The following is a 21560-nucleotide window of genomic DNA, read 5'->3' as shown; positions in this document are numbered from 1 at the left end:
AGAGGAGCTCCCGCAAAGCAAGGGTGCGCGCAGAGAGCGGCATGTGCGGCGCGGCACGTCTGCGGTAGCCGCGTAGCCTGGCACACTCGGACACACGGAGGGTCGCAGCTCTACGTGAGCGCAAGACACACAGGCAGGTATGAGCAGTACACAGGCGTTCGGACACCATCGTGCGCTTGTGCTGCACAGGTGAGTGCGAGAGACATACGAGCAGTGTGGGTTAGGAGAAGACCTCCCAGGCACGGAAGCTGGACGCCATGGCCGATTCGGGGCTTTGGAAGATTAGAGGTTTTGCCAGCCCTGTGACAATGGAGATTTTGCAGTGGGCTGGATACCTTCACCACTTCTGCCCTGAATGCATGTGTCCAGCTGCGCTACCTCCGGCAGCAGCTAAACATTCGGAAGTGAGAATGTAAAGTGCCTCTTTATTGTGGAAGTGACAGTTTACAGTCTGCTTATGCAGCAAAATTGAGAAGCAGGTCCTGGAAGCACACGAAGCTCTGCAAAGGTGGTGGTGGGAACCCATCAGTACCTGCCTCACACCTCCCAGCATGCAGCTTGTCTCCCACATTCCAGCACAGTTCAACTCTAAGACAGTCATAACCCTTGTGCCCAGGACAGGGCTTCCTACCTACCGCAGGAGGAGTTACTTGTAGAAGGGAAAGAGAGTTGGCTTCAGCACACGATGTTCATGAGCAGCAGAAACTTGTTTGCCTTGTCATCCAGTGAGAGTGCATCTGTGTGACACACCAGTGGCCAGCAGCCACACTGCATGGTGCATCCGTGGGTTTATGCTTTCACCTGAACTACTGAAGAGAACCTGGGCAGCTGCAGCTGGCATGGCAGTGTCGGGGGGGAGAGTGCCTGATGCCTGCCCTCCTTGAACACAGGCAGCACACTGCCCTGCCTGCCAGGTTTCCCTAACCAGAGCCTTGCAAGGGGAAATGTCTGCACTCTTCAGCACAGAACTGTAACCTTTACATGGACTCGTGCGTGGCCTTATTTAGATGTCATTTCTCATGCCTTGGGGGGCTGCCTGAACTTCTCAGTGTGGCTGGCATGGAGGAGCTGGGCTGATATGGTCAGGCTGTAATTGCCTGTGCTGAGGCAGGACAGCAGGGGAGAACAGCTGAGGCAGAGGGACAATTTCACATTTCTGCTCTTTTCACTCTCAATTTCTCTGCCTTGCTGATTCTGGATTTTAGACAATGGCTTTATTTGAGTCACACGTAAGCACTAATGCCCTGCCCTTGCATCCGTCAATACGCATGTGCTATTCAAAGTAAAACAGGATAATTTTACAGAAACTGAGAGGTGAAGCAGCTGTGAACTGCCCAAGGTCACTCAGCAGTCTAGCAGGAGAGTAAAAAATACTGATTCACCCGATCAGTCTGTACCTCCCCTCCAGCTTCAGAGTCTGAGCCAAGCACCCAAATACTACAGCAACAAGCAAAGACCTTTTTGTGTATAAATAAACACATAGAGTTCTCTGTACCACACTGGATACAGAGAGGTAGACCAGAGGGAGGGATGAATCACAAGAATTCATGTGCTGAAGGTCTTGGCCGGCTCACAACGGAGCAATGTACTGAGCCCTTCAGCAAATGCAAATCTTGATCATTGTTCCCTTCCTTCTGTGTGTCTCTAACACAACCCGTGGCACCAGTAAAGGAAATGGCCTCCCCCTTTGCCTTTTAGTGATAGAATGGGGAAGATAATGCTCCTCTCAACCATTACTGGTGGATCATTACTGAATAAGGTTGATTTCTGTCCTGGTGAAGCAGCTTTTAGTGTTAGCTACCATGAAAATGTGTAAGACAGAACACAGAATCATCAGGAAATTATAGGAGGACTTTGTAGAGTAGCTGGACTGAATTACAGCTCCCATTGCATTATATTTCTTGGTACTTAGCTTTGAAGATATGCTCAGAAAATATGCTTTTATTGAGGGGAAAAGTATTTCCCTCAGTCAACCACTGACTCTCCAGCAACTTCAGTGTTTCCTCTCATGCAGAGAGCTGGTGGGAGCAGGTACTATGACCCAGGTGGACTGTGTGAATTCCCTGATTTTACATGGCGCTCCCTGCTCCCACTACCCTTCCTGTGACTCTGCTGCAGCTGCAGCCAGTGACTGCCAGCATGTGAGCACTGCTTGGAGGGGACTGGGGAAGGAGCGAGGTGTGCAAAGCCAAAGGAAGGTGAAATTTAGAGCACTCTGCTTATGCCATGCAGTACTGCCCAAAGCTGATGACTTCAAGAGATGTAAGCTCAGTGCTTTTGTTCATCTCTAAACCAGTAAAGAATACACGTTACCTATTTCAGATTGGCCATATAGTATGCTTCATTTAAAAAACCCCACCACTTCTCAGCAATTTTACTCTTCCTGTTTCCTACAGCACACATTTGGCCACTGAACAGGTTTTTTGTTAGCATTTTTTTCAGTATTTGGTTTACAATACAGAAACAAAGAGTCTGTATGGTGCTGCATGTCCCCATTTCTTTCCCTTCTGCAGCAGCCCTCCCAGCAGGTTTTGACAGCAGAGAGCCAGCATATCACAGCAGCCCTGAGTGGATAGTGCTCCCCCATCAACAAATGCCAAATCCATATTGCCACAGACTGACATCCTCATCTCAGATTTATCTGAGATAAAAGTAATATCCATCCTCTGTTCTCTTCTTTCCCTTCAGGGTGCCAGGAAGGTGTGATGCTTACTGCAGGAGCAGGCAGCAAAACTGTCAAATGGTACTTCCCCAACAGCTTTCCTATTGTTGGGCAGGTCCTGCAGAAGCTTTTCACTTCATAGACTGCTTTCACACCTCCTGCCAGCACTGTGCTTATGCCAATGCAATTTAAACAGAATATTTAATTAAGAGGTCAGTGGTAGGCACATGGAAATGGCAGTGATCATGAAACCTGCATTGCTGTTTGTGTTAGGGAGCACACAGAGGCTCTGGGCAGAGACAGGACTGCAGGGTGCATGATGAAGCCAGCCCTGATGCATGCAGTGCAGTCTGTAAACCAGTTTGTTTTCCAGCAGCCTCTGAAAAAATACCCTGAGACAAACCATGTGCCTTAGTTGTTGAGTGACCAGGCTGTGGTATTGCTGCCTAGGTGCAGGAGAATAAGGAAACAGAGGATGATTTTGCCCCAGCAGTGGTGTGTGGTTATTTACCCCTATTCTGACCCCCAGTGGGAGGCACTTTTCATTACACAAATCCCTGCAGCGTGATTAGTTTGCCTAATACTTGCCCTGCTTTTTCTCAGGACAGGACACAAATCCTGGTGCTCCCATTGGTTGGCAGCATGAAGGAGATGGTGAGATTTGTGTGACCACTGCAAGATGGTTTCTCTGTCGCTGCAGAGTTTCACACGTTGCTCCTTGCACTGCCCAAGGCAGAGCCCACTCTCCACAGTACTCTGTTAAATTGTTCTGAATGGCCAAATGTGGTTAGTGAGGAGAAGGGGAGAAGGGGAAATGAAAGAAGGAAAGAGTCTTGAAATCGATATGAAGCAAAAGATGGATGGCAGGAAGGAGATGGATACATGGAGGAGAGAGAAAGGAAGAATTACTGAAACATCAAGGAGAAATGGCACAAAAGAAAGGTGCTCTCAGGATGGATAGTGTGGGGAAGCTGCCACAGTGTTCAACATCACATCAGTGTTCAGATCCAGATTATAACTGGTTTTCAACTTGGGTTAAACAAACCAAGGTAAGAACACACCTTTTATATCACTGTGCCAACTGGTAAATTTTTGACTGTTTGCTAATAAATCTGTCTTCATCACCTGTCTTGACATACACTGTATGGAAAGGCAATCAGTCTTCACTACCACTCACAGCTCCCCACACCAGGACACGAGAGCAGCAATCCAGGCAAGGTTCACAGTGTAGCCAATGTGAAGGCTCAACTATTAATGCATAAATGCTTTAAACTGCAGTGAAACTTGGTCATGTTAATGCAGACAGTGGAATCTGATTAAAAATTTCTATCAAGATGGTCTGTGACACAGGGCACAAGTGATTAAAATTCTTATGAGTGGGAATTTGCACATCTTCCAATCCTCATTTCACAAGGAAAGCCATTGGATATATTCAAATCAGCCTATGTGTGACTTACTGAATTATGGCTGCTCGCTCTCTGAGGCTTTAGCTAGCTACATACACCCCAAATTGCCCAAACCATTGCAGTTTAAAAAGTTTATTCTTGACCTTTGCTCAGGAAAAGTCCCAACTGGGTTAAACTGAATTGGATCAGGCTTGTGGCTTCCTGTTCCTTGGCATGTGAACATTTCCTTAAGACTCTGTGTGTTGGGAGGTGGTGAGCCTGGCTGAGCCTGGCCTTAGAACCTAGAGCTTTGTTTAGTGAGCAGCTGTGGATGCCAGTGGGCACAGTGAAGTGTTTCGCAGTGACAGCCTTATGGTAGGGAATAACATCATATGGTTGTGGAGTAGAAAAACTCCCTCTAGCCACTGTGAGTTCTCTTTTTTTTCCTTACATCACCCTCCTGGTTCCAACTGATCTACTCAATCCTCTAGACTTCAAACAAGAGGGAGCCATGTCAGTCAGTTAATGGGCATTGGGATGAAGGAAGGAAAATGTTTTCTTAGCTCTTGCTGCAAAGGTCGCCTTGGCCATCCCAAGCAGTCCTGCTGTGGGCACACACCTGTGTTCACAGGCAGCACTTGTGTCCCAGGCTCTGCACACAGCCCTGGCTAGGGCTGCTGCAAGGAAAATGTTGCAATCACCTAAAGCATAGAAGGAGGTTTTGTACATCCTGTTTTCTCCTTGAGAAGTCAAAGGTATCAGCCAGTGTAACTGGCATGCTTGAGTGTGCTTCCCCTTCAGATGGGCTTGATTTAGAAGTGCTTCTATTTGTATCTGCTGGTTTCACACCTACACTGAGATGTAAAGTTCCTTTTTTCTTTTCTGAATGCCACTAAGAATCGTGCTGGTACCTCTTGAGTTCAGTAATGTTAATACCCTCCTCTGTGATGAGGTGGGAAGCCACACTCGGGAACTTTGCTGCCCCTCCTCTTTATTGGCATGTACAGTGAAAAATCTTGCCCCCTGTTCTGGGCTGTCTGTGTGTCTAAAAACCAAATACATAACATTTACATCCTGGCAGAACGCCGAGCAAGCCCCCTGTAGGAGCTGCTGGGGTTTTTCTGTTGCTGAGACTGTCACCTGCTGGCCACTGAGCAGCTCACCAGGGGCTCAGGAACGAAGTCAGTTACTAATCAAATATTCACAGAATCACAGACTCACAGAAGTGTTTTAATCGGGAAAGACCTTTAAGGTCATCGATTATCTACTTCTCTTCAGCTTTGCCTTTAGAAATTACACCACTGAGATGTTCCTGCTTTATCTAACTGCAAACAGGGTGGCAACTGTAAATGGAGGTAGATCAGGAATCCAGAAAGCCTTCATCATGTGTAGAAGGTCCAAATTTCATGGAGTTGTAATGCAAAGGTAATCAGGATCTCATCACAGTGGTAATGTGTAAGCTTCAAGAGAGCAAAATAAGCCATAACCAACACTCAAGAGAAAGGAGGGGGAAAAGAAAGGGGGATGGGGAGGGGGGAAGACCACCTATTCATTCTGTCTCTGGTGGATTTTCATTGTGTTAGGCTGTGGATACAAGATGACCACCTATTATTGACCAACAGAGCTCATCAGGAATCAAAGGACCTTTACTGAAGAGCTATGCTACAGCTTTTACAGGAAAGAAGAGGAATTGCTCTAAAAAGCTCTTTTAGCACAGCCTTGTTCTGCCCTCACATCTGTTGTCACTGCTAGCTCATTTTCTGCCAGTCTTTGGGCCGGAACCTCAATCACTGTAAACAAGAGGAAGTCTGAGTTCAGAGCTAGAATGTGATGGGTTTAGTCTCCCCAGCTCAAGAAAAGTCTTCCCAGAGCTGAGAGGTTAATGTCCTGCCTGAAGAGGTTTCTTTTTGGTTTGTTTTTCTTTTTAAGACACAGAAATGAGTTGCTGAGCTGGCCAGTTGATGCTGAAATGCAAACCTGCATCTTTCCTGTTTCGTTTGTTTGTTTTATGGGGGTTTTTGTTTGTTTGTGGGTGTTGGTTTGGGTTTTTTTTGGAGGGTGTTTGTTTGTTTTTTCAGTGGAGCATCACTCTCCCTAGAATCTGGGGTTTGCCTTCTCTGTAATGGAGCTGTATTACTGAACACTGTGTTACTGGTGTTCAGCAAGATTGCTGATGGGAAAGGAAAGCCAGTGCCACAGAGGCTGTTTCACGACAAGTATCCTCAGCTCACTTGCTGTTACACAAGGGTATTGCTGCCTAAAAGCACATCTGAAGTGACCCTCAAGCTCACTGCTGTGTGCTGTACTGAAACTTTAAAGAGGAGATTTCTATATTTTAATGGATGTTTTTCATATGCCTCTTGCATCACATCACAAAGATTTCATGAACTTTAGAAATGCTTTTTGGCTGTGTCTGGAGTCAATGCCTAGCACTAAATAGATACAAACTGGCCATATCTTTATTTCTTTTTATCTTGTGTGTGTTAAATGAATACATTATTTCCCTTTATTTCCCTTCACTTCGGTTCCTGTGCTTGGAGAGCTACAAGCTTTCATTGTTGTCAGAGAACAGTGGGTGCCTGGATGTCTCTCTTGTGAAAGAAAGTGGCTGGTTACAAAGAAAACCAGAGAGATTAGAGTCTGTGTGAAATTCCACTAAACTCAGTGGAAAAGGTCATTTCAAAGAATTTAGGATCAGATTTCAAATGCATTTCATGAAAGGCTTTGGACTGGTGGATTCACATAGGATGCTGAGTCTCAGTCCCCTCCACTGTACAGGAAGGATAATGCTGTTTTCCTCCCCTCCAGGTTACCTCACTACTCATTTCTTGTGCACTGTTGGGAAAGAGGAAAACAATTCAAGGCCATTCAGTGTCAAGAGGACTTGGAAACCTCTGTTTCACAGCCAGGTAGACCCTGGGCCAGCTCTCACAACCATCAATGGGGAAAACCCCCAGCCCTTCCAGCTTCACTGAGAACACGAGGCTTTGCCTGAAATGCTCTTTGCAAATCTGTGAATGCAAAACTAGTTAAAAAGTAAAACAAGCCTCTGGCTTCCTTCTCTGATAGCCACCCACACTTCTCAGTAAGTTACTGCCTTGCAGCTGGTGGGATCTTTAGTCAGGCAGAAGATTGTTGGGGAGTGTCGTCCCTGTAAGTGGGAGCTTGGGAGCGGGGGCTCTCCAGTCCTGTCTGTCACTTTATTACCACATGGAGAGACTCATCACTTGAGAAAGATTCCCTTTACAACTGGTGCTTTGCTGGTAGATTTACTTTCCACTGAGACATAACATGACTTAATACTGGATTTGAGGGTGAATAAAGGGCAATGAAGATTCTAGCCTAAAAAATGTAGCCTGTGATTTTAATCCCTGCACTGCACATTCATTTTAATGGTCCTTGCTGTGTGTTTTATTGAAGGCTGAGTCATAAGCAGATCTTACTGCTTTGGAAGGAAGGAAATGGAGTTTGGGCAAAAACATGATGTGTCTCAAATGGATCCAGTGAACAGAGACCGCTCAAGCTGTGCAAATGCAATGATGTATCTCAGCCAAAGGGAGAATTGGAGGTCAAAAAGAAACTCCTTGTGCTGCAACAGAGTTTCCATCACCTGAAGCTTGTCTGGACTGAGTGGCATTTCTGTTGACAGGTCCATCACAGTGAGAAGAGTGGATCCTGCTTTTGTCCCTCCCCTCAAAAAGCTATCCTGGGGTTAACAGGACTCCCTCCTGGGTCTCATATTTCAGTGCTATGGTGATGAACATTTGCTCACTGCTTGCAGCTGACACAGTGTTGGACGTTGGTCACAAGGCAAAGCATTTTTGACTGAGGTTGTTAAGGAAGGAGAGAGAAGGTTTTGTGCTATGGCAGCACCTCTGTGGGGTGCAGGATGGTCCCTTTACAGATGCCCTTAGGAGTGTTGCCTTAGGCTGGGGAGGAGGGTGAAACATCAGGAGCTGAGCTGTGCAGCTTGGAAGGAGCTGCTGTCTGCTGGACAAAATCAGCCATGCCTGGGAATGTGCAGCAGAGCATCCACCGTCATTTGAAGTCACCTCCATCTCACATCATGATTGGGGCTGGACTGCAGTGTAATGCAGGAGAAGTCATGAGATTCAGAGGGGGATTTTTCTTGCCCTTTGTCACAGTATACATATATATATGATTTTTTTTTAACCCCAGTTACATTTGCATTCCTTAGGGCAGGGACTGGATCAGGTGTTACCTCCAGAAGCAGAAGTAGGCTGCCCTTTCTCTGGCATGCTGAGCACATTCAGAGGAAAGATCTGAGGTGTAGGCTGGGGACTGAAGACAGGGAGCAGAGCCCAGGAGCAGGAGCAACTCAGATACAGAGATCAAGGAACTGCAGAGAAGTGAGCAGAAGGCAGTCAGGCCTGGGGCTCCCCGGGGATCGACTTGGACAGGCGCAGCTGGCTGCAGCTCAAAAAGTCTCTGACTTGCAGCCAAGCCTTGAAATAGGGTAAGTCGAGATCTGCATGTTCAGGCACTGAGAGTTTGACTTTGGATTTGTTTAGAAAGTTGTGTCCTTTTTTATTTTGGCCATCCCAGGTAAAGCCTGGCTGTTCAAGGTTGGAAGCTTTTTGATCTTCTTCAGGAAGCACACCGTGGGGGAGAACTTTAGGTGTGCCTAATTCAAAGGTTTGGACATACCACTCCTTTGTGTTTTTTCTTTTTTTTGGTGCAGGATGGCTCTGCTGTTGCACTCTCAGAGGCAGTGAAAGACCAGAGACATTCATTTGGCAGGACATCTTTATAAGAGCCTCCACCCTGCTGGCAAGAGGTGGCCCAAGAGTGCTCCCTCCTGCCCCCTGAGTAGGACTTACTGGTCCTTCCTCTGCCACCCCTGGAGTTATGGTAGGTGCTTTGCTGCAGCCACTCAGTAAAGTTGTAAGTCTGAGGCCTGCAAGAAGATTGCAGCTTCTGAAGGGTCACTCAGTCCCACCAGACACAGCCAGACTGGTGAGGCTATTTATGAAACCATTATTAGCAAAGCTACCTGTCAAACACAGCTGTGGAAATGTGGCCTTTTTCTTTTCCTTCTCCTCTCTTTAGCCAGCCCCTGTTCCTCCTACATGCTAGAGAGGATTTTGATTTTGTTAAGGTTTGAGCTCAGGCTGCAAATCTGTCTGATGTTCAAAGGGGCTTTGGAGGATATCTGATGTTTCTGAGGGTCCTAGTCACTGAGGACCACATTCTTCCAGGCTCATCCTGGTTTCTAGTCTCTTTTGGGCTTTATATTGCAGTAGGGAGGAATAAAAAGCCCTTTCCATCTTTAGGATCTAAAATGAAGAAGCTGAACAGGAAGCAGATTATTAACTTAGTTTTAGAAATATTGAGTTTCATGAACTTCTTGGCCTTAAAGGATGGTATCCAAACAGGGGGTGCACATGCAGAAAGTCTCTGGTTGAAATCAAATGTGTGCAGACTGTTTCTGTAGCATCCTTGGAAGGGAGGCATTTGTTGCCCCATGTGCCCCAGTTTCAGTCTGCTTTCAGTTTGCAGGCAGGACCAGGAGCTCTGCAGCAAGGCAGGAGCTGGGCTGTCCTGATCTGGTAGATCAGAATCTTTAAGTGCATTGAAGGCATCTTGACTGTGCAGATATTTACACAGGTAGCATTGTGTGAGTTCTTTAGGGGTCCTGGCACTTCATGTATTCTCAAACTCTGACTGCCCATCCCCAGAAACTGAAGAGTCCCACTCTGGATTTTGAGCAAGAGGCCTCTGGCTGGACCTGTTCTACAAACACAGCTCCAGGTGCTGCACACTGCTGTGTACAGGGATAATATTTACACTGGTCCTGTCTGGCAGGTGGATTTGTGTACCCCTATGGAAAAAAACCCAGCCAAACACAACAACATCTGGGCTTAACCAATATTTTGTTTAGGCTTGGGAGAGTATTTTTTCTTTGCCTGTTGTTTGTCATTGTTAAGCTCAGAAGATAAAGGTCTTTAGCCAGCAGGATGAAGTGTTGCTTTGTTTCACTATTTACAGTGTTGCATTTGGCTGGAGCTCACCATGCTGTACGGCTGCAAACGCATGCAAATAACTTGTTTATCCTCCGAGATGGACACTTTGTGCTGTAACAAGCTGTGCTGGTGACTTGGCCCAGCTTTAATTTCCCAGAACTGGGGGAGCTGGCAGAGCTTGCTGGGGAAGACTTCTCAACCAGCCAGCTTTTGATTTTCATGTCGGCTCCACAACGCATCGCAATGCTTTGATCCAGTGATCGAGCACATGAGAAGTGAAAGGAAGGTGAGAAATGAGGATGTTGGAATGGAATGGAATGGAATGGAATGGAATGGAATGGAATGGAATAGAATAGAATAGAATAGAATAGAATAGAATAGAATAGAATAGAATAGAATAGAATAGAATTAACCAGGTTGGAAAAGACCTTTGAGATCATTGAGTCCAACCTATCACCCAACACCATCTAATCAACTAAACCATGGCACCAAGCACCCCATCCAGTCTCTTCCTAAACACCTCCAGTGATGGTGACTCCACCACCTCCCTGGGCAGCACATTCCAATGGCCAATCACTCTTTCTATGAAGAACTTCCTAACATCCAGCCTAGACCTCCCCTGGCACAACTTGAGACTGTGCCTCTTGTTCTGATGCTGGTTGCCTGGGAGAAGAGATCAACCCCCACCTGGCTACAACCTCCCTTCAGGTAGTTGTAGACAGCAAAAAGGTCTCCCCTGAGCCTCCTTTTCTCCAGGCTAAGCAGCCCCAGCTCCCTCAGCCTCTCCTCATAGGGCTGTGCTCCAAACCCCTCCCCAGTTTTGTTGCCCTTCTCTGGACACCTTCCAGCAACGCAACATATGCCCAGCTCCAGACTTAAAGACCTCACAACAAGGATGGAGTAATCAGACAGGATGTCTGGGGTAAATGGGGAGGCTGATGACTGACCACAAAAGCTGGTGAGTTTGTTAAATTGGTGGGGTTTGTTACCCACCAAATGGACTTTGTAATCAGAAACACACATACAGAACTGTTGGGAGTGAAACATTTTGACTTAACCCAAAAGCTCAGTTCCTTCTTAGACTTTAAAAATGCCTAACAAAAAAAAAAATAATAAAAATTTCCTCTGTTCAGAAGGGAGACATTGAAATTCAAGGGAGCAATTTTCTTTCTGGACCCATGTCCAGCTGAAATGTGTGCTGGGAATCTCAGCTGGTTTAGAAGCAGCCTGTCCCCACCTTGCTCAGTGGGAGAAAGGTACTGAAGTCATGCAAACTCTAGTGGCTGAATCACCTGTTTCCAAATTCCCAGCACGTACAGTAGGGTGCAGACCCCCATTTATCCTGTCCTCCCTGCTGGCATGTCCCCTGTGGCCTCAGTGAGGTGTTTGGTCTTGCTGCATCAGGAGCAGACGGTGTCCGATGGCTGCCTCCTGCCAGGAGCAGTTCTGCAGCTGGAGCGTGGCTGCTGTGCTCCTCTCCAGACAGCTGACTCTGCTTCAGCCATGAATGAAGTGATCCAGAATTCTCCTACCTCACAGAAAGCATTTGAAGTGTGTAAGAAACTTAATTAACTAATGCTTGGAAGACAGTGAGCTCTCCTGAGGAGAGAGAGAAAAAAGAAAAAAAACAGAGAAAAACCAGGAAGCTGTGAGGGGGTTGGGAGGTGAGAGCCAAGTGCAGCTCCTGGGGATTTCTGAGTTTTCATTAGAGCTGGCTGAAAACTTCCTGTCCAAATACTGGCTGCTATGGTTTCTCTCAGAGCCAGGCCTGGGGTTAGGCTTTCCTTCCTTCAGCCATTCACTACCCCATGGAAGTGGATTATTGTCTTACCTGCTCTGTCAGGAGCCAGGGATCAGCCTTGGCTGCCAACCCATGTGCCTGTGTGACTCAGGTAGTGTGTTGAACACGTGGCTGGATGGATTTTTTCCACCAGGAACACAAGAGTTTGGCACAACAGTGGAGAATTTTCAGGCATGGACAATCTAAATGAAATGTTTTGACTTGGTTCTACTCAAACCACCTCCTTTGAGTTTTAAAAGTCACAATAGCAAACTAACACATCTCTGCCCAGAGCAGTGCATCTCCTGCCTCCAAGTTCCCCACTCTCCTGGCATTTCTGCTGGTGTAAGTGATGGGTATCTCCACTGGCCTGGACACTGTGACCTGGTGGGCACTGCAGTCTCACTGTGGGCTGAGTGGGAGCCATGCCTCAGGGGCTGACACAGGGCTGATGTCCATCCCTGTCCCAAATCCAGGCAGGAGAAAGACACTGTCATCTCTGTGCCAGCTGAGCTGCTGGTCTGGAAAAGTCATTCCTGTAAGTAAATGATTAGTAAAGGATTGGCCTCTACCTGGTGACTCCAAGCTCACCATCAATAACCTTAACACAATCTGTGATCATAGCCCAAGAGGAAACTAAAACAATTTCCTTCCAGAAAGACCATCATTAGCTGGACTGATGGCAGTACAGCCTCACAGCTCCAAGGCTTTGACATCAATTCATAAATTAGGAAGAATTTCAGGCCAGACAACACTTTAGTGCTCTGTGTGGGCATTGAAGTGCTTTCGTAATGAGCCTTGTGAAATAAAATGCTGACTGTAGAAAGAAGGAAACAGCTGATTGCCTTCAGCATTCAGACTGGATGTTAGGAAGAAGTTTTTCCCCATGAGGGTGGTGAGACACAGGACCAGGTTGCCCAGGGAAGTGGTAGAAGCCCCATCCCAGGAGGTTTTTAAGGCCAGGCTGGATGTGGCTCTGGGCAACCTGATCTTGTGTGAGGTGTCCCTGCCCGTGGCAAGGGGGCTGGAACTAGATGATCCTTGAGGTGTCTTCCAACCCTAACAACTCTATGATTCTATGATTCAGCAGCCTGTATGAGGCTAAAATCAGCTTAACTGATGTGATCAGCTACTTTTAGCATGTACCTGGAGTTAGTGGCTTTGCAGTTGCCAATGGTAGGGGTAAGAAGGAATGCCTGCCCAGGACACATAGGACATGTTAGCGTAGTGAGGAGGTGGAGAGAAAAAGAAGCTGTAAAGTCTTGCTGTCAGGGTGAGGTAAGGTTGCACTGACTAATCAGGTGGAATAAGCATCTCTTTGCTTGACAAACAAATGGTGACCTTAGTTATCTAGGTCCTGATCTTGCTTTCCCTGAAGTCAGTGCCAAAGTGTCCTTGACATCCCCGCTGCACAAGAGGCTCTAGCCTGGCTTTTCCATATGTGATCCTCTGGCCCTTGAAAGTGATGTCTGTGAGCAGAGTGGAGAGCAGGTCAGTGTGGTTCCCTGTGCCAGTGCTGGAGCTGATCTCAGGGGCAGTTCTCATGCCAGTGCTTCAAGCCAGTACATTTTTGGGCAGCAGTCATGCAAATGTTCAGATTCATTTAGATATGCAAGCAGCCCAGGAAAATCAATGGAATTAGATGATTAAAATTACTTTGTGCAGAGTGTTTGTAGCCCCTGTGCAGGTCCATGGTCCATGGCATGTACACAGATCTGTGCTCTTGTGCAGATTGAAATAGCACTCTTTCATGAAGAGAACCTGCTCTGCTTGAATACACAGAGTCACAGAATGTCAGGGGCTGGAAGGGACCTTGAAAGATCATCCAGTTCAACCCCCCTGCCAGAGCAGGATCACCTATACCAGATCACACAGGAACTCATCCAGGTGGGTCCTGAATATCTCCAGAGAGGTGAGAGCAAATTGTTATTTTCCCACTGGCATATGCTGTTCCCAGGGCTCCTTATGTAGTAGTGCACAGATACTGTCTGGGAGATGAATAACAGTTATGCCAAGCTCAGTGAGTCCCTGATGCTTGCAAGTGTGTTTTCTTTATTTTTAGTACTTCCTGGAGAAGAGCTGGATCCACCCATGTGCAAAAGATTGCAATTGACAGAGAGGGGAGGCATGCATGTGTTTCCAGACATGTGCCTGGGGTGGCTGTGGTTATATAAGGGCTCTTTTGACATGGCCAATTACATAAAATGGTAATGCTGGAAGGGAAGGCAGAAGGAATCTGTAGCAATGGAGCCTGTGTTCAGCAGGTGACAGGAATGAAAGGTCACCAGGTCCATCGTGGTTTGGTCTGTCCAGCAATCCCCAGGTGATCCTGACTCAGAGCAAGTGAAGCAGGAATATTGCTGCAGCCCCTGTGCTGGATTGCCTTCAGCACCGTATGTAATGCCACTGCAAGCACTGGGGAGGAATGAGGCCATGAAGCATCCCAGTTCATATGATGTAGTCTTTGGAATGCCGCTTCTTTGTTAGGTTTTTCAACAGAAATGCCCTCCCTGAGCTGCAGGACACAGGGAGAGCTCTACCACTGCAGCGGTGGGAGGGGGAGAGGAACTGGGGCTTGTTTAACGATGCAGTGTGTGCACAGCAGAGGATGTGGGTAGGAATGCCCAGTGAAGCATGGGCTCCAGCTGTGGGAACTCAGCCCCCAGGGCAGGATCTACAGCTCTGAAATCCCTGGAGCTGGCACATGGCACTGAGAAAGGTTTTTCTTTGTGAAAATGAAGATCAGGCTTGCCTGGGCAGGCAGGAGGTGATCAGCCCAAATCCAAATGTGGACTCTTCTCAATGCACACAGAGGGCTTCACCACTGGAGCATGCTCACCTTCCCCTGCAGGTAACGTTCTTGCTCTGGCATCACCACTGCCTCACTGGTGTAATGGCACTGTGCCTGCTGGCAGGAAGGGAGAGCAGAGAGGTTTGTGCCAGTCATCTGTCCTACTGTGTTGTAGGCAAGGAATCAGATATCTCCCATGGGAAAGACATAATGCAGATATATTTTGTGTGCTCTAACCTATGCCAACCTTTGCAGGTGTACAGCCCAGCATTGTGACCAACCACGTGGTCACAAAGGGCCAAATTTTGTCCCTAGAGAAAACATCACTGTCTGTTCTGCAGTTTTCAATGAGCCTGCTGCCAGTGCAGCTTGGAGCTTGGCCTTGGGGCACAATGATCTCTCTGTGACACAGCTCTTCTTCATGCCTCTCTTTAGTTTCACAGTTCACTGCTGAGGACCACATTCATGTCGTCATGCTGGTGGAGTCACCAGGTTCAGCAGCAGGAAGAAGGACCCAGGTGTGGGGTGCACATCAGGTTTGGTGGGACTTCAGGAGGTTGCCTTGCCCAGGGAAACACAGGTTTCCCAGCTAGTGATTGGTAAGCACCTGGTGACTTGGGGCATCAAGGCTTCTGTTCCCAAACTGCCTCATCCCGTGCAATCTACTCATGCACGAGAGCACGGTGTGGACTGTGCCTGTCTCAGCATCAGCTGGGAAGGTGAAGTGCAGGCTGGCCAATTCGAATGCATTTCCAACAGATGGTGCTGCAATGTCACCAAAAGCTCAACGCATGCATAGAGAGGAGGGTTTTGGGACTCCCTGCTCCCCGTGCAGCTGAAGTGCAGTTTCTGCGTGGCTTTAGAAAGTTGCTTTCCCTCTGATGCTATCTGGCTAATTTGTGCCAGGGACCAAAGCTCCCAAAGAATTTGCAAGTGGTGGAGAGCTTTCCCCTTGACCACAGGGGAATTGCTTTGAGGACGTGCTCTGGGCTGAGCACTCAGCATCTCACCAGGCAGTTGTGGGGCCCCTCATGAGAGCTGTGGTGCAGTATCAGCTGTTCATGGTTTTGAAAGACTGTTGTGGTCAACATAGGTAAGTTTGCCTATCTTCTTCATTTAAAGCTGATATTCTTCTGTTCCCCTTCTGAAAGATTTGACACTTTCAAAGCACTTCACAAACAAATCAAGTAATCTTTTGGGGCAGCCAAAGAATGATCCTGGGAAGCTGAACTGAATCTGAGCTGGAGGCTCTGCTTCTGGTCTCGGTCTCAGCTAGTGCACAGGTGAAGCCAGTAGTGCTGTAACACTGCTACATGATACAGCTGTGGCTAGCAGGAGTTTTATGGCTGCACTGAGAGCTGCTGCTGGCTTTAGGGTAAGTAAATACCTACCTGTTAACCCCCACAGGTTCACAGAGCCCGTGCTCTTCTGCTTGAGCACAGAGACACTTTCCTGGGAAGGGTCAGTAATGCTCCCTATCTCACCAGCCTGACCTCGCGGCTTGGCTGCAGGAGGGTCTGGGGGAAGTGATCTTGGCTAGCAGCAGGCAGAGGGGCTGGGAATGGGCTTGCTCTCCGAAGAGAGCTGTATGAGCAACCAAAGAGCGGAGTACACCGTGGTGGTTTTGTTGCGCAGTCTGCAGCAGGGAGTTGCTGCGGGTGCAGGGCAAGGCGCTGCGGGCTGGAGCAGCCGCTGCCTGCTGTGCCCTGCGGAAGGGCAGCGAGTGCCACCTCGTGTCCTACGGCCTCGGTGGCAGAGGGGACTACAGCGTCTTCAAGAGTGCAATTGCGCTGCTGAACCCTAGGGAATCTACAGCAGTCGTGTTTAGCACCAAAGCACGGCCAGGTGAGACTGGCTCTGGGCTAGAAGAGAGTGCAGGGACCTTCCTCCTCTTGCTCCCTGCAGCCTGCTCCGGCAGTCAGCTGCTCCTTCACCTTGGCTTGGTGAGAAGGTGACACCGCTCCCCCTGCACATTGAAATCATGCCAGCTTTTGATGCAGCCATGCTCGGGAGTGTCTGCAGCCTGGGGATGCCTTGGGGAGACAGAAGAAGGTGTCAGCCCCGGGAGCACGCTGGAGATGTGCTGTGTGTGATTTGGGAGAGGCCTGTTCCTGGTGGGGTCAGGAGCTGCTGGCCAGGGGTTTGCTGTGACACACTGCAATGGGACATCTACTGGTCCGAGGAAGGTCTCTTGACCTTCTGTGGATGGCATTGGCAGGTCTGTTCCCCTCTCTCTAGCCCCAAACACGTTGTGAGCATCCTGATGTCTAGTCTTGCCATGGTGTGATGCTGAGTTATGATGACATTAATCCTGGCATGGTGGTAATGCAGAGACAGCAGATGTGGCAGGGGTGTGCTGGGAGCAGCAGCAGAGGAATGCTTTCTGCCTTGCTCAGGTTGCTGTTTGCCTGGGCACAGCGCTGCACAAACACTCTGACCTGCTCGTGTGGCTTCCTCATGCTCCCTGTGTGCCACCTTATGTGGGCACTGCCTCCCTGCAGTCTGCTTGCCCTGCCACGGATTTGCTGTGCTTGAATAGTAACAGTGGTTAAGGTGACAACAGCGAAGATATATTAAAATGAACACTTCAATTTCACTTTAATGTAGTTCATAATGGCTCTGCCCAGCAACTTGCAAAGCATGTGTGGCTCCTGTCTCCAGGAAACATCTCTGAGATGTGGTGTACAGGAGATATGAACAGCCTCTCAGGCATTGATCAAATCCAATTACTATGAGATCTATAAAGCAGCTTGGACACTGATCTGTGAGCTGACACCACTGTGCTGATTGGCCAGGATGTTGATCTGGGTACCTCATCTTTTAGATCAACCTCCTCCTCTTGTCAAAACCTGAAATTGCCCTTTGTATCTCGAGGCTATGAAATTAAGTGATTTCTTTCCAGGTCATGTGCACTCCCAGAAAGCAGAGACTGGGCTGCTTTTCAAGAAACCCAGGAGGACCCTTGAATAAATGCACCATCAAGTGACCAGTTCCACTAATTAATGCTGACAGTAAAATTTGATCCCCACCTCCATGTTGAGGAAATGATGCTGAGATCAATTCACCCTCATTGAGTTGAAATTGCCTGGATGCATGTGTGGTCACACTTTGGAACAGGAAGACTCTTTGGGCTCTATTCCTGCATGATGTTTTCCCAGTGGCTGCAGTGTCAATGTGTTTAGAAAAGGCTTGGATACTGAGTCCCTTTAAACAACTGTCTGTTAAAGTTAGCCTTGATTTCTTGGTCTGGAGGGAGAGCCTTGGTAGTGGTGATGGTTTTGTTGTACTTGTGTGGCAGGTGAAAAGCTCAGCCAGCCAGTCTCCTTTCTTCTGTTCTTCTGCCTTTGGCCTTTGAGCTCCAGCTTTGCAGCACAGGAAGACCAGAGGAAAGAATCTGCTCAGCAGTAACTTTTACCTAAGCCAGCCTTTGTCAGGAGAAGCAGGCTGCCTCATCTTGTTCCTTTCATTCTGCCTTTACAGCAGCATGGGTGGGCTGTGGCTCTGGCCTTGATGGGGCTGAGGTTTCATTTTGCCTCCCAGCTTTCAGGGTCTGGGCACTGCCTGTGCAAAGAAACACGGAATTCTAGAGAGTCTCTGCACAGGGTCTTGGTCATGCAAAGCTTTGGAGCTAGCTTCCACACCCAGTGCTCTGTGCAGAGCTGGTGGTTGGGATTTTGGCCACTGCATCCAGGATTGATGTTTACAGTCCTGGAGAAACTGTCATTATTCATGTGGCTCTGCCTCTGTACTCATCAGAGCAGATGACTGTCACATGTGAGACCTCCCACAGATGGGCCCACTGGGGAGCCTCTTCTCTGCTGGTGTCACCATGAGCTCTTCTCCTTTTGGCTCAGCATGTCTGCACTGACCCTGAAATTGCACCCTTGCAGTCCCTGTTAGAGATGTTAAACCTCTGGTTTGGGGAGGTCTGATGGCTAAATCCCATGCTGCAGGCTTTCAGACCTGTGAGGCAGCATTTTAAACTGTGGCTTGTGTCTGATCTGATTTCTGGTGGCCAATGAGCTGTGATCCTCCTGGAGGGCTGTGAGCAGTGACTGGCTCCTGGGAGCATGGGGGTCTGCAAGGTGTAAGCTTGGCTGAGGTGTACTGATGGGACAGGATTCCTTTCTCCTCTTGGGAAAAGCGTAGTGAAGGCAGGTAGTGGGAAGTCAGACTGCAGTCAGACCTAGCAGTGAGCAGGAACACCTCCACAGCTGCCCTCTCTAGAGCAAGTCCCTAAGACCAGGACCTCAGAGCTTGGGAGCTGTTCCTGAGGACACTGTTGCCTGCTCACCAGTGTGACCGTGGGTGATGAAACCCATGCCACCGTGGGCTGTCTACAGGAGATCCACACAGACAACGGACCTGGATGCACCCGGGGGATCAGCCAGTGTGCCCAAGAGAAGGCAAGTAAGGCATCACTTTGCAGTGAGATCTGGGGTATCCCATGTCAAGGCTGGTGGCACTAGGTGGCACCATTGAATTAAGAGCGAAGAGATGGCAAAGGTAAGACCAGAGAACCAGCAGCTGCCTCCCGAGGGACCCAAGGAGAGCTGCGCAGGTGTATCTTCTGCTGGGGTATCTTCTGCCCCAGCGTGAGTCTGCACATCTTCTCCTAGCAGTAAGGCTGTGTGCACCATTTGTGCTCAGAGTAACTGAACACCAGAGCTGCCTTTCACCTGGCCTTCCTGGGCTGTTGGACCTTGGAGCTTCTCCTCTCTTCCCCACAAAGCAGTGTGGAGGACAAGTCCCAGCATGTCTGGAACAGCTGTGGGTCCACCCAAGCAGGCACATAAGTCCTCCATCCCTCACCAGCACCGCTGTGGTCTTGCTGAGGAATCAGCTCTTCCATCAGCAGCTTGTGGCAGCGGGAAGCAGAAGTTTTCCCTTTTGCCTTTTCTGTCACCTTTCCACTTGTGCCCTTTTAATCTGTTCTCATCCTGTATTCCTTTGCTCTAAACTAGGGCTTTGCTCAAAGCCAGCCTGTGCCCAGAGAACTTGCTGTGGGCACACCAACAGTGACAGAAGCAACAACTGCAGGAAGAGCTACTGCTAAAAGATTTATTTCTTTATTTTTGCCCCTAAAATATGTTTTTTGCTTGGTTTTTTTTTTGTAATTAAAATATAAGTTTAATCAAAGCAGTCACTGAAACCTCTAGCTTTTGAAATTGGAAACCAATACTTTCTGGGGGGTATTTTGGTAGTAAATATTTAACATCACACTTACTGCTGTAAAACCCAAGTGTAAAGTAATGGGAGAAAAGAGTGCTGGGAGTAGGAAGGGATAATAGGCTGCATGCAGGAGAAGTGAGACTAATTATCAAAACTAATTAAAATAAAATTGCTATAGCTGAGTAGTGATTGATTAGAGCTTGCTAGAGTGTTCTGAGAACAAACACATGTAAACCATTCTTCTGTCGCAGGACAAATGGCTGCTGCCTGCTTGTGGCCCCTTGCTAACACTGTGATGATAAGGAACAAACCCGCTGGAGTGCAGCTGGGCTGGCCTGCTGCTGGAGGGGAGTGGAGCTTGTAGTGCAGGGGATAGGATTAATTGGCTCCTTTGGGAAGTGCACACAGTCCTGGGGCTGGGGGCTCAGGAGCCCCAGCAGTGTGTGGGATGGTATGGCCTTGCAGCTCCATACATTGAGCATCCTCACTGAGGAAGTCAGCTGCAGCTTTCCTTGCTGTACTCACTCACTGCTTCCCCTCAGTGATGGCTCATCAGGGTGTGCTGGTGGGGACCCTGTCAGTAGGTGAGGCTCAGTGTCCTCTGATTTTCACTGGTGGAAACTAAGAACAACTTTCTAGGCCAGGATATAATTCCAGCCTAAGAAGGGTAGGAGAGCAGGCAGGCTGTGTGGGGGCTAACAGAATCTGTCCTGACCTCCTGCTCTTTGCATTCAGGTTTGGAAGTGTCGGGGGCTGACTTAAGGGTGGCCTCTGTGAGCACACAAGTGCTATGGGAATGCTGAGGAGCTCTACAGTGACAGCCCAGGTGGAAATGAGACACATAGTTCAGTGCTGAGCTTTTCCCAGTGGCTGCATTTGTTCAAGCTGATGTTCTGGTTTGGATGAGAACCAAATCTTCACACATGCATCTGTTTCAGCAAGCATTGCTGTTGATCTGTACAGTGTGCTCCACCTAGCACAGGTAGTGTCTGATTTGAAGCCTGGGTGTCCAGTGTCACAGGACTTGCTAGAATGGATTGGCTGGGGACAGTTTCCTTATGCTGGATATTCAGAGTTTCTAAACCCAGGGGAGTCTGCCAGCTGCTCCCACTGTCCTGGCTGCAGGAGGGGCTCCAGAAAAGGGGAAGCCATGTGGCAGACAGGAGTGCAGTGATGGCAGGATTTGCTGTTTCCCTGATGGATCTAGAAATACTTGTTTGTACCCAGCTGCCCCCACAGATGCTGTCTGCAGCAGTGCTAAGTGGTTGTCAAGGTGGGAAACCAAAGGTGACCTGAAGGGAGAGACTGTACATCTTCCACATCCATGCTGCTGGCTGCAGCCTGAGCTGGACCAGCCCCAGAGCTGCCCAGTGAGGACTTTGGGCAGTGTGGAAACTGTGTAGCTACTCCTAGTGTACTTCTCAGAACTCAGGTGGTTATTATATAAATACATTGCCCTATTACCCATTCTAATCCTGTGAGCAGATACTGGCAACATCTCTTTACACTCTTGGGTAAGTTTTCCTACCTCTGATTCAAGCTTGTCTGTCTATGGAAAATTCCTCTGAGCTCTGCCCTCTGGTCTGCCCACTGCTCCTGCCTACCCAGCACCAACCCCAGCCCTACCTGACTCCTACTCTGGTTTCCCCCCCTGGGAAGAGCACCAGCTGAAATACAGTGGAAAAAAACCAAACCAAACCCTCATTTCCTCCTAAAATGTAGAAGATGTCAATGCTTTGGAGCAGTTGCTGCTGTTGCTGTCTGTGCATGATTATTTAACTTTTGG

General features: G+C 48.4%; 1 protein-coding gene across 1 annotated transcript in view; it reads left to right on the top strand.

Annotated features, from left to right (window-relative positions):
* IQCK (IQ motif containing K) overlaps positions 1 to 7609 on the top strand; it is a 67977-nt gene extending 60368 nt beyond the window's left edge. The window contains exons 11-12 of the mRNA XM_068147368.1: positions 6856 to 6956; positions 7468 to 7609. Coding sequence (XP_068003469.1) covers positions 6856 to 6956; positions 7468 to 7472 — 106 coding nt within the window. The 3' untranslated portion in view covers positions 7473 to 7609. The remainder of the gene's footprint in view (positions 1 to 6855; positions 6957 to 7467) is intronic.
* The last annotated feature ends 13951 nt before the right edge of the window (positions 7610 to 21560 follow it).

The sequence above is a fragment of the Melanerpes formicivorus genome, unplaced genomic scaffold (genome assembly GCF_026170545.1).
Source record: "Melanerpes formicivorus ecotype bairdi unplaced genomic scaffold, bMelFor1.0.p_v2 SCAF_14, whole genome shotgun sequence".
Classification (NCBI taxonomy): Eukaryota; Metazoa; Chordata; class Aves; order Piciformes; family Picidae; genus Melanerpes; species Melanerpes formicivorus.
The sequence above is the reverse complement of the archived record's forward strand: the minus strand, read 5'-3'. Positions and strand labels throughout refer to the sequence as shown.